Source organism: Artemia franciscana, chromosome 13 (assembly GCF_032884065.1).
Source record: "Artemia franciscana chromosome 13, ASM3288406v1, whole genome shotgun sequence".
Lineage (NCBI taxonomy): Eukaryota > Metazoa > Arthropoda > Branchiopoda > Anostraca > Artemiidae > Artemia > Artemia franciscana.
Window position 1 is genome coordinate 32,237,663 of NC_088875.1, and position 13,987 is coordinate 32,251,649.

The window sequence follows — 13,987 nt, forward strand, 5'->3', positions numbered from 1 at the left end:
AAATACAATTCTCTGGTTTGCAGTAGCTGCCAACTGATGTTGCAAAGACCCAAAAGATCTAACCCTAACACTGGAAAATATAACACAAAATATTTTTTCAGATTTAGTGAAACACCTAGACTTCTGGTCCACTAGACTTTTTTTATGGTAAGCAGCTGAATTATCTCAGTTCAAAGATATTACATAAAATGCAAAAATATTTAAAGTACCTTAACAACAATAACTATGCTTTTTAAATTCACCAAAAAAGAGTAAAATGGTATGATGTCATTCTCCATAAATTATTTAAAGTACCTTAACAATGACTCTGCTTTTTGAATTTACTGAAAAAGAGTAAAAAGGTATGACGTCATTTGACATATGACGAAATATCCCAATATAAAAGGATTTGTAAACTTAAAACCACCTTATTACTGAAAGTCCAGTATTAGTGAAAACATATTTATCTCGAGAATGGCTTTTAATATGAAAATCAATAATACAGAAAGTGAATCACATAGAGAAGAATACAATTTTGGTGGTCCTGGCAATTTAAAAGCTACATATGGTAGCCTCACCGTGGATACATTTCCCTGTTTGATCAAAAATAATATTAGAGAAAGAAAAAAGGCATGTATATCCGATTCTATTGTTGAAAACGCTCCAGCCATGCTATTTGATATGGGAAGAGAAACAAGTGTATCAGGTATATCAGATTCAGCTGAATTTACAGCAATGATGGACATATCAAACTTTGGCAATACGAAGGCTCCATTCTGTCAAGCAGTGCCACCTAGTATCGGAATAGAAAGGAAAATGGCATATAAATCAGACTCTGCTACTACAAAAACTCAAGCGCGTCCTGACATGCTGGATAACGTTAGCACAGAAAGAAAAGTGTCATACATACCAAATTTTACCACTTCAAATGCTCCAAAGCGTCTAGTAGTTTCATCCAATATTGGAATAAAAAGAGAAGTGAAATGTATACCAGATTATTTTGCTACAAAGACTACAACACATCCAGCAATTCTGTATGATCTTGGAACAGAAAGGAAAGTGGCAGGCGCAAATGATTCAGTTGCTGCAAAGACTCAAAAGTTTCCAACAGTACCATATGCTATGGTAAAGCCAATGATTGTTCCCAGAAATTTAACATATGGCTTCAAAAAAACTCAATTCAAAAGCAAAGGCAGTAGTCGAATTATAAAACAGGGTACTACAACAAGGAATCCAAATTTTTCCAAAAAGATTAACAGAGAATGGGGAAATCTGATTGATAGTGATGAGGAACTTGGAATCATGAATACATATGTAGATTATATACCTGCAAAACTTAAAATTGGGTACGCACACCCAGATTCTACTGTTGAGACTGTAAGTCTTTCAAGTGTAGATCCTCCTGATGTTACTTATAAATTATCTCTTCCCAGTGATGTCATTGAGGAGCGAAAACTTTCCACCCTTCAGCTGGAAGCAATCACTTATGCTTGTCAACAACATGAAAAGCGACTTCCAGATGGCAAAAGAGCTGGTTTTCTACTTGGTGACGGCGCTGGCATGGGGAAGGGGAGAACAATATCTGGAATGGTTCTTGAAAATTACATTTTGGGACGGAAGAGAGTATTGTGGGTGTCTGTCAGCTCTGACTTGAAGATTGACGCAGAAAGGGATCTCCGAGACATTGGAGCTGCCAAAATCAAAGTCTATGCGCTAAATAAGCTTAAGTACGATGACGATGTTAGTTCTTTAACAAATAAAAGTATCAAGAAAGGAGTCCTCTTTAGCACGTATGCATCTCTTATTGCTCATTCATCTGGCGGGGGTAAATATAACACTCGTTTACAGATGATTACAGAATGGCTTGGGCCGAATTTCGATGGACTTATCATTTTTGATGAATGCCACCGGGCAAAAAACCTGATACATGAAAATGAATCGGGAAAGCCGACAAAAACTGCAATTGCTGTATGTTCTCTCCAAGATGTATTGCCGAATGCAAGAATTGTCTATGCCTCAGCCACTGGTGCAACTGTGCCTAAGAATATGAGATATATGAGTCGCTTAGGCCTATGGGGTGATGGATGCTCATTCCCACAACCTGGTAGTTTCTTTTACTCCATTGAAAAAAAAGGAGTTGGAGTAATGGAACTTGTGGCAATGAACATGAAAGCAAGAGGCGTTTATGTAGCCAGACAGCTTTCATTTGCTGGAGTGGGTTTTGAAATTCAAGAAATTAAAATGAATCCTCAGTTCATTCAAGTCTATAACGAATCAGTTGATTTCTGGAATGATATGCGAAAGAAATTTCAAACAGCAATTAATCTCACTCAAAGACCTGAAGCTCCGATTTGGCGCCAATTTTGGTCTGCCCATCAAAGGTTTTTCAAATATATGTGCATTGCTTCAAAAGTCGATGATACTGTAAAAATAGCTAGGGAAGAGGTAAAAAATGGCAAAAGTGTTGTCATTGGTTTACTTACTACTGGTGAGGCTGGAACCCTAAGGATGATGGATCAAGAAGAAGACAGAACAAGCTTTGTATCGACTGCCAAGGGTGTAATCCAACTTCTTATTGAAAACTCTTTTCCAAGCACAAACCAAGTTGATGATACCAAACAAGTGATTGAAAAAAATTACTTAGAAGAGCTAAATGTACAACCAAATGAAGGTAGAAAACGCAAAACTGCTACCCAGCCAATGCTGAAGAATAAAATGATGAGGTTAGATGATCCCCTTTCTGATATGAAAAATGAAATTCTACGAAAATTGTCAGAATTGGGAAAGAAGCTACCTCCAAACACGCTGGACCTACTAATTGATGAACTTGGGGGCCCAAATGAAGTGGCTGAGATGACCGGCCGAAAACATCGAATGGTTAAAGACAGCCTAGGAAACGTCAAATACGAGTCTCGTGCTAATGCTGAAGTAACAACAGATATGTGGAATGTCTGGGAACGGGAAAAGTTTCAAAATGGTGATAAAAACATTGCTATCATCAGTGAAGCTGCAAGTAGTGGTATCTCTTTGCACGCTGATAAGAGAGCTTTGAATACAAAAAGACGAGTTCACATCACCCTTGAACTTCCATGGAGTGCAGACAGAGCAACTCAGCAGTTAGGTCGAACTCATCGTTCGAATCAGATACATCCACCTGCGTATGTACTCCTCGTCTCTGACCTTGCAGGTGAGCGTCGATTTGCGTCTATTGTGGCCAAACGGCTGGCATGTCTTGGTGCACTCACTCACGCGGACCGAAAAGCAGGAGCGGCTAGAAATTTATCCCAGTTTAATATTTATGGCGATCACGGCAAATTAGCTCTAAACCTATTCATGAGAGCTATTGAGCATCAAGAAGAAGTGAGTGTCAAGATACCTGATAATTATAAGGGAAACTTTATGGAAGATGCCCGTGCAGCTCTTGTCTCTGTTGGAATGTTGCCTAATTTTAAAGACATTACAGCTAGAGCTAAAGATAAAATTGCAAGGTTTTTAAACCGACTGTTAGGTGTGAAAGTGTGTTTACAAAACGCAATGTTTGAATTTTACATGGACATATTTGCAGATGTTGTGAATAAAGCAAAGGACACGAACAATTATGATTATGGTATCCTGGATCTAGGAGAAGTAAAAATACTTGAATCCAACTGGTTTGACTACAGACATGCCACAGGTCCATCAAAAGTTGTATTGTGCAAAGTTGAAGTTGAAAGAGGGAAAACATGGCAAATGGTGTCTAGGTACAAGATAGCAACTGACAATCACGAAGGATTTTATTTATTGAATAGACCTCGTCAAGGTTGTAGATATGGACCAGTTCTTGTAACCAGAAGTATCAAGAAAAAGCTGACCGGTGATGAATCCTTTGTTATCACTAGGCCTGTGAGAAGAACGAAACTAGAAAAAATATCGTTTGCTGATTTAAATCGAAAATATCGTCAGGTTCATGCCGATGAGGCAAAAGAACACTGGGAGACACACTACGAGCATTCCAAGGAAAATTGCTATCATATCTATTCGAAGGGTTATTGCAAAAAGAGCGATTGCATGGAAGGAAAGCTTCGATGTAACTTTTGGATTCTTAAAGGAGATATTATGACTGTTTGGCCAAAGTTAGAACCTATTACAGAAGCCTGGAAGAAAGTTCAAGTAGCTAGAATAAACATACAAACTCAAAAAGATATCGGAATCTTGGTTCCGACAAATGAAGTATCAATTATCATAGAGACGCTTAAGGAGGATGCACTGTCAACAGAAATTCAACTAGAATGAATTCAATTCATTCTTCCTTTTTTCATCTACGGAATGAAATATTCTACAAGATTTGTACTCAACTTGGATTCGTTGTGATTCTGGATTTCGCTAACAAAAATTTTTACCATGCTGTACAAACATTTTCTCAAAATGAATGGTTTTCATTACATTTTCCCTTATCTATTCGGATTCATTCATCAACTTATACAATGCCACATGACAAGAATTTATTAAAAACTATGACTTAGTAATATACTAAGTCATAAATATATTTAAAAAACTTCTTATAAAGTATTTCCCCGGCAATTATACTTTGCTTTAATTACGTTGATATATAATTCAGTGTAAACAAGAGATGTTCCATTGCATATACCTAGTAAAATATCTAATTCATGCAATATACAAATTCTCTAAATATTCTATAGTTTTAAATCCTAGGGTGGCAAACCCTGAAATCCTGAAATTTAGGGTGGTAAATCCTGAATTCAATACATCCTGCCTGTTATTCTTTCCGCAAAATAACGCCGAATAAAAATTTTATCGACTCTTTCATCGTTAGTCTAAGAAGTATTCTAATAATAATTGATTTGTTACCTACAGAAACCTGGTTAGGGCCTGATTAATTACCACAACCACTATCACTTCTCATAAAAGGGCTTAATTATGGTTTTCGAATCCTCGCTAGGTACTTCCCCCTTTTCAAAAATAATGATCCTAGTCTTCAATAACTTATTTTTAGCCTCATAGTCATCATATCAAAGAAAATCATTTATAACGCAATCAGCACCGGATCTCTTATTATTTTTCAATCCTTTCAGTACTGTCAGCAATTCTTCCTCACAAAATAGGTCTTCTTTCACATCCATGTGTCACAAACTTTTTCATTTTCCTCTATAGTTGTATCCCCTCTATCTATTTGAACAAGCCCAGAGGGGGTGTACCTGGAGTCACTAGCCTTTCAAGACACAGGAGCTATTGATTGTTAGTCTATTGAGCATATGTGGTTGTTACGTAATCTATATATATCTATCTGTCTATAATAAAAAAAGGATAAAGATCCTCCAGAGCCATTGCTGGCGCATAAAACGTCGAATCGACGTTTCAGTTTCTGGGTGTTTTTACAGAACAAGTAGCAAGCTTGTCGCCCAGCCTTGCTGCGGCGGGGATCGAACCCTGGGCCCCGTATTGCCAAGTAGACCACCAATCCACTGTGCTAAAACAGGTTATCTGCCTATACATATAAAAATAAGTTGTATGTATGTTTGACGACTGACGTCATTATAAGGATTGAGCATTATGACGTCATGTATGTATTTTTTTGTTTATATTTGACGTCATTATAAGTTGACGTAGTTATAAGTATATAAGGCTTTGTATATGACGTCATTATAAGTATATAAGGGTTGCGATTCAAAGAGAATATTTAGTATAAATCCTACAATGGCAGAAGAAACAGCCGAGGAAAAGGCTTAAAGAGATAATGTGAAAAGGCTTGCGGCTAAAAGAGAAAGAAACAAAAGAAAGCGTGCCGAGGAATCACAAGAACAACGTGAAAACAGGCTTGCGGCTCAAAGAGAAATTGCCAAAAAAATCGTGCCGAGGAATCACAAGAACAACGTGAAAACAGGCTTGCGGCTCAAAGAGAAATTACCAAAAGAAAGCGTGCCGAGGAATCACAAGAACAACGTGAAAACAGGCTTGCGGCTCAAAGATATAATGCCAAAAGAAAGTCTGCCGAGGAATCACAAGAGCAACGTGAAAATTATCGCCTGACATTCAGGTACAGCCCAGTCGATGATTATAGCTTGAGTTGATGTGTTCAAATCGGGACTAAAATAGCAATAATAAATAAGCATAACGGTACCACCATCGAAGTAGATAACCAGTGGGTTGTTCTATATTCACCTTTATTATCAAAAACATTTAATGCACACATAAACGTTGAATACTGTAACTCCGTAAAGGCAATCAAATACATATGTAAATACGTCAACAAAGGCAGCGACATGGCAGTTTTTGGCTTGCAGTCAAAAATCAGTGATATCGGTCAAATCGTACAATATCAGGCTGGAAGATACATAAGCAGTAATGAAGCTGTTTGGCGAATTCTTTCATTTCCGATACATGAACGAAGTCCAGCCGTTGTTTACTTAGCGGTACATTTACAAAATGGTCAACGTGTCTATTTTTCGGAATCCAACGGGCAACAAAGAGCCCTGAATCCACCAGATACAATGTTAACTGCTCTCTTTTCGTTATGTCAAAATTAGTCTTTTGCAAAAAAACTGCTGCATACTGAAGTGCCTTCATATTACACGGGGAATGCTAAAAATAAATCATTATATAAATGACGACCGGGACACTCAAAGAGAAATTACAGACCGGGACACAAATGACGACCGGGACACAGGGAATATAAATGACAACCGGGACACAGGGACACAACTATAACGGGGACATCGGGGGGCACAGGGGGAATATATAAATAAAGATGGGGACACACGGAATATTCGATTAGTAATCACCATCAACAAAGCTCAAGGGCAATCAATAGAAAAATGCGGTATAAATTTGAATCCAGATTATTTTTCTCATGGACAATTATATGTTGCATGTTCAAGAGTCAGTAAACCTGACAATCTATATGACGACGGGGACACAGGGAATATTCGATTGCCAATCACAATCAACAAAGCTCAAGGGCAATCATTAGAAAAATGCGGTATAGATCTGAATCCGGATTGTTTTTCCCATGGACAATTATATGTTGCATGTTCAAGAGTCGATGAACCTGACAATCTATGTATATGCGCAGACAATGGGGACAGCGAAGAATGGGACACAGGGACACAACTACAATGGCCCGTAACTAATATGGCAGGTAACGACTTACGCGTGCGGGGGCCTTGGGGGGCACGAAGTACCCCCACCAACTAGGTGTTGTTGTGGCGCGAAGCGACACACCAACACCTAGTATACCTATCTATATATATATAAATAAGTTGTATGTATGTTTAAGGAATGATGTCATTATAAGGATTGAGCATTATAACGTCAAGTCTGTATTTTGTATGTTTATATATGACGTCATTATAAGTTGACGTCATTATAAGTATATAAGGCTTTGTGTATGATGTCATTATTAATATATAAGGGTTGCGATTAAAAGATAATATTTAGTTGCTCAAAGAGTTAATGCCAAAAGGCGCTAAAAGAGAAAGTAACAAAAGAAAGCGCACCGAGAAATCACAAGAATAACCTGAAAACACGCTTGCGTCTCAAAGAGAAATTACCAAACAAAATCGTGCCGAGGAATTAAAAGAACAACGTGAAAAGAGGCTCGTGGCTCAAAGAGATAATGCCAAAAGAAAGCGTGCCGAGGAATCACAAGAGCAACCTGAAAATTATCGCCTGGCATTCAGGCACAGCCCAGTCAATGATTATAGCTTGAGTAGATGTGTTCAAATTGGGACTATGTCTAAACTTTTTCTTAATGCAAGGCCTTGAAATTTAATGGTGAAACAACGGGAATGTGTTGTGCCTCAAGAAAAGTTAAACTTCCTCAACTGGCTGCACCACCAGAGCCATTGAAGACTTTGCTTACTGGAACTACGTCAGAATCTAAGCGTTTTTTTTTCAAATATCAGAAAATATAACTCATTTTTCCAAATGACGTCGTTTGGTGCCCAAATCGAAAATCAAGATCAATTTATGCCTACTTTCAAAGTAAAAGGGCAAATTTATCATAGAGCAGGGTCCCTTATACCATTCTCAGGTGAGAATCATAAATTTTTACAACTGTAATTCATCAGTGATAGCAATTCTGAATTGAATGCACGTTGCAAAGTTTCTCCCGACGTTGAAAGGACTATCATTTCGCAATTGTAACATCTTTACCACGAAAATAATTATTTATTGCGCCTGTTCAAAACAGCGATCGATTTTATGCCTACTGATACGCATAAAATTGTTATTTCCGCTGACAAAACGCCTATTGGCGAACATGTGTGTAGATACCATGCTCTAACTATCGACGAAGTGGCAATCGTTATGGTCGGTGATCAGTTTTTACCTCGAGATATTATTCTTCATAAGCGAAACGCTCAGTTGGTAAGAATTGCTGAAACTCATCGATGTTACGATGCCCTACAGTGTCCTATCATTTTTTGGGATGGAGCCGACGGCTATCACTTTAATGATAAATTGATAGATCCATCCACTAACAAACAAACGGACAAGAAATGCAGTGCAATTAATTATTATCCCTATAGAATAACGATTCGTCACAATGAAGAAAACTATATTTTAAAATGCCGTCAATTGTTTCACCAACACATTGTTGATGTGTATGCAAAGATTGAATCAGAATGTTTGCTATTTATGCGTCTGAATCAGACCAAGCTCCACTCTGAACAATACACTCATTTGCGAGATGCAGCTGTAAATGACGGTAATACCACTAACGTTGGAAAATGAACGATTTTACCTCCGTCATATGCTGGCAGTCCCCGTCATATGCATGAATATGCTCAAGATGCTATTGTGTATGTTCGTCTCTATGGTCGTCCAGGTTCATTTATTACATTTACATGTAATCAATCTTGGGACGAGATACAGCAGCTTTTACTTCAAGGACAATCATCGTTAATGGACATGACATTCTGGCCCATGTCTTCCGGCAAAAGTTGGAATCACTGATAAACTACATAGTAAAACTTAACGTGTTTGGGTAAGTGCGATGCTGGATGTACTCAGTGGGATGGCAAAAACGAGAATTGTCACACGGACATATTTTAATCTGGCTACATGATAAAATTACTTCCAATGAAATTGACGATGTGATTTCCATTGAAATACCTGATGAAAATGTCAGTAAGGGCTTATATGATATTGTGGTAAAAAATATGATACATGGACCTTCCGATGCACTGAATGAAAAATCACCATGCATGGCCAAAGGAAGGTGCACAAAGCAAAGGAAGGTGCACAAAGCAATATTCTCGACTTTTAGCATCCAACACAATTACCGGCAATGATGGTTACCCATTATATACAAGAAGATCTACTGAAAATGGCGGTAAAACAGCTTTAATAAAGAAGCATAACGGTACCACCATCGAAGTAGATAACCAGTGGGTTGTTCCATGTTCACCTTTATTATCAAAAACGCTTAATACTCACGTAAACGTTGAATACTGTAATTCCGTAAAGGCAATCAAATAGTGTAAATACGTCAACAAAGGCAGCGACATGGCAGTTTTTAGCTTGCAGCCCGAAATCAGTGATATCGATGAAATGGTACAATATCAGGCTGGAAGATACATAAACAGTAATGAAGCTGTTTGGCAAATTCTTTCATTTCCAATACATGAAAGAAGTCCAGCTGTTGTTCACTTAGCGGTACATTTACAGAATGGACAACGTGTTTTTATTTTAATCCAACTTGCAACAAAGAGCCCTGAATCCATTAGATACAACGTTAACTGCTTTCTTTTCGTTATGTCAAAATGATTCTTTTGCAAAAAAAAACTGCTGTATACTGAAGTACCTTTGTATTATACCTGGAATCCTAAAAAGAAATCATTTGAACGTCGAAAACAGGGTAAATCAGTCGACGGCCAACCTACCATCTTCAAAGATACCGCAATAGGAAGACTCTACACCATTCACCCCAATCAACATGAATGCTTCTTTCTCCACCTGCTTTTGGTGAATGTACCCGATCCGACGTCCTTTGAGCATTTGAGAACTGTAAATGGTACAATACATGACACTTACCGGACTGCATACCAAGCTCTGAATTTCTTGGAGAATGACCAACACTGGGATAACTGCATCAATGACACGTGCGAAACGTCAACTCCAAATCAAATTCGTGCATTGTTTGAAATCATACTAACATCTCTCTCCTCTTCAGCTCCTACAGAGTTATGGGAGAAATATAAATCGAAAATGGCCGAGGATATACTCCATCGAAAATGGTTAGAGACGTCAGAAATTTGTAACTACTCTTTAGTTATTATTGAAGATTTGTGCGTATGTATGGAAAACAAACCCCTTCAGGATTGGGGAATACCTTAACCTAATCGTAACGCTGCTGTTTCAGCATGTGTAGAATTGGATCGTGAACAAAGTTACAACACGAGTGAACTATTGTCCTAAGTACAAAATAATATTTCTAAGTTAACGTCTGAGCAAAAAGACATTTATGATAAGATAATGCATTGTGTAGATAAAAACGTTGGAGAAATCTTCTTTTTGGATGCGCCAGGAGGTACTGGTAAAACATTTGTGATAAAATTGATTCTTACATCAATTCGATCAAAAAATGACATAATGTTGGCAATTGCATCGTCCGGAATAGCCGCAACGTTGCTGCCTGGTGGAAGAACTGCTCATTCCGCTTTGAAATTGCCACTGAATTTGTATTCTACAGAAACTCCCACGTACAATATTTCCAAATCATCTGGGATGGGTAAAGTATTGCAGCAATGAAAACTTATTTTTTGGGACGAGTGCAAAATGGCACACAAAAAATTGCTCGAGGATCTGGAGCAATCTTTAGATTGCTCCAGATTTGCGAGGAAATTCTAAACCCTTTGGCAGCACATTAATATTGCTTGCGGGATATTTCAGGCAAATATTACCTATAATACTTAGATCAATACCTGCGGACGAAATGAATGTTTGCCTGAAAAATTCTAATTTATGGGCACACATAAAGACATTAAAATTAACTATAAATATGCGTTTCCGATTGCAAAACGATGACTCTGGTGAAATATTTTCAGATCAATTGCTGGCAATTGGAAATGGAAAGATCCCAGTAGACTTAATTTCAGGACGTAAACAACTGCCTGCTGAATTCTGTAATTTAGTGACGTCCAAAATGAATTGGTTGAAAAGGTATTTCCGAATATTCTAACCGATTATAAGAATCATAAATGGCTCAGTGAACGAGCGATATTGGCAGCCAAGAATAAAGACGTCCACAAAATGAACAATATTATTTTGACCAAGATTCGAGACCAGGAAGTAATTTACAAGTCAGTCGACACAGTTCTGGAACCAAATGAAGCGGTTAATTATCCATCTGAATGTTTAAATTCCCTGGATCTCCCAGGGTTTCCACCCCACGTGCTACAACTAAAAACAGGCGTACATAATACTGTTATGAAATATTAACCCACCAAAGCTTTGCAATGGCACGCGACTTGCCGTAAAAAACAAAGGAAAATGTAAAAGAGGCAATTTTTATACTTAGCATGTTTTTAGTATTGCAATTGAGTGCTTTCACTCTATTGGAAGTTGAAGTTGCTAGTAGCAATGAAATGTTTCAAGACTGCTCAGTGTTGCAGTAGAAAATGCATGGGGTTGTCGGCTAATTCTTGAATTGGATGGGATGTTTGCAAAATATATGATATCATTGAGCGAATTCAAGTTGGGGGAACAGTTATGTTTTACAGCGAAAGTGAATATAATGCCTATACATAGACTACAAGATGGAATAAATGCATTAGTGAGATATATTAAAGACCATGATATGATGCACTATTTCAAAGAAGAGTGAGATTGTTACTCTTTTTTTGAAAATAAAAATGTTTCATATGAAAAAATGTTTTTTCTTGTTAGATATTTTACTAGATTACCACTCCTTTCTCCATGGAACCAATAGGTGACGGGAGGGTACTTGGAGTAGAAAGAATCTTTATTCTTTGGTTTTGTTTGTATACATAATGAGCAGTGGGAGTGTCGGCAATAAAAAATGAAGGTTTTGAGAAACAAAAATCATGTGGAATCTGGTGACTTTAGAAAAATGTTTGAATCTAAAAGATCTTTTTCAAGAACTTTCAATGCAAAGGAAAATATTCTCTAAAAGAATTTTAAACGATATGTTGAAAGATGAGTCTCCATCTTTGGAATATTGTATGAGATTTATACGTGACATACTAATCGTAACAAAACAAAATGCTATTATAGATTGCTTTTGAACACTACCTAGAAATTCTTTTAAGACCCTATCCAAGCAATTTCTTCAGTCTTTGTTTTGCCTGGCAACAACAAATAAGTCGAAAAATAAAAAAAATACTAACTAAACAAGACTAATTGATTTGAAGCGTGACATCACTTGATTATTCCTCCTTACTCATGAAGCAAAAAGAACATTTCCTGTCTTGAAGATGCTTATAAATCTTACGCTAGAGGTTTCCTATTCTTCATTTTCCACTATGATAAATGTGATCAATTGGAAAATACTTACCCTGGTATGATTGGAAAAAAGTCTAAACCTGATTCCAGTTTGTTCTTAAAAAGACTGGTATTGTCGTGGTTTCAAATTATTTAGAGAGGAAGAACCTGGTCTAGGCTTCAATTGTTTTAATTGATTTTCTACATAAAATCTGGTTTTTATGACATTGTTATAAAGACAATGGCTACTTGCCGCTTGCCGCTAATTTTTTGATTAATAACCAAAAAACATACATTAAATCTAAAAGCAGTCTGAACATCCTCAATGCATTTAAATCTATCTCATTTGGTGTTAAAATTCTCCAAAGAGGATCATATTTTCATTTGAATTGCAAGTTTGGGCATTATTGGCCTTCAGTAGCAAGTGTCATATTTCACAAACCAAATTATTTTTTATTCCAGTACATATCAAACTAATTTATTCTAATAAAATTTGAATATTATTGCAACACAATTCCGAATAGGCTTTAAAACCTCCAGAGAAAGGTAAGAAATATCCATTCCAAAAACAAAACCACTATTTTGGAAACGAGTTAGGAATAGTCCTATTAAGGATCTGTGTGAACAAGTTTAAGGAAATTCTGACACGTTGAGGGATTATGGGGGGGGGGTAATAATATATTATAACTAGCAGTCAGTTTTTGATAAAGCAAATTAGCAAAAGTTTTATTTAACCGTAGTTTCCAATGCGAAATAAGTCGTTTTTTATGGCAAAAGCGAGCTACAAGCTGTACTATTTTCAAATAGTTGCAAACGTCGATCTACGGATTGCACTGTCAATTCAAATAACGTTCTGTAAATTTATCAAAGAAAATAAAATGTCTGAGAACTCGATTAATGAGCTTTTGGAATCGTCCACTTACTTCTTGAATACCAAATGGCATTACGAGGAACTCACACATACCATTTGACGTCACAAATATTGTCTTGTGTATGCTATTAGGGTGTATTTTTATCTACCAATATTCCTTGGGTTAAGTCTAGCTTGCTGATAAGTTTATCCGTTCCCATTTCCTCAAGGATCTCATCCTTGCAAGGTAATGGGTAACAATTCTTTCTTAAAATTATGTTTAGTTCCTGATAGTTGGCACCGTCCCATCTGCCTTTGGTACTGGTACTATAGAATCACTCTATAGAATCTCACTATATATAGTTGGAGAATCACTCTCCAACGGTCTTATGATTCTTTATTATAGCATCTTATACACTTTGGCTTCTACCAGGTGCCGTTTTGCTGCTGGAACTTCAAAGGTCTATTCCGCATCGGTGGGTTACTGTCTGCATCAATCTCATGCATCACGAGATCGGTTTTCCCATGTCTGTCTGACAGTGTCGTCTTACATCTTCTCAAGATTTTAGCGAATTCCCTTCTCTGACCGTCAATTAAAATCCAATTTTATGGATGTCTGGAGGTTTTCCTAGAAATATTGGGATATTGTTCGAAAACTGGTGATTTTTTCCTAACCCTTGGAATTTTGCATGATATAATGCATAGATTCAAGCGAAT

General features: G+C 37.1%; 1 protein-coding gene across 1 annotated transcript; it reads left to right on the forward strand.

Moving 5' to 3' along the window:
* The first annotated feature begins 436 nt into the window (after positions 1 to 436).
* LOC136034806 (protein strawberry notch homolog 1-like) lies at positions 437 to 4,727 on the forward strand. The gene has a single exon (XM_065716223.1). The coding sequence runs from the start codon at positions 454 to 456 to the stop codon at positions 4,249 to 4,251; it is 3,798 nt and encodes a 1,265-aa protein (XP_065572295.1). The 5' UTR covers positions 437 to 453; the 3' UTR covers positions 4,252 to 4,727.
* Positions 4,728 to 13,987: the final 9,260 nt, after the last annotated feature.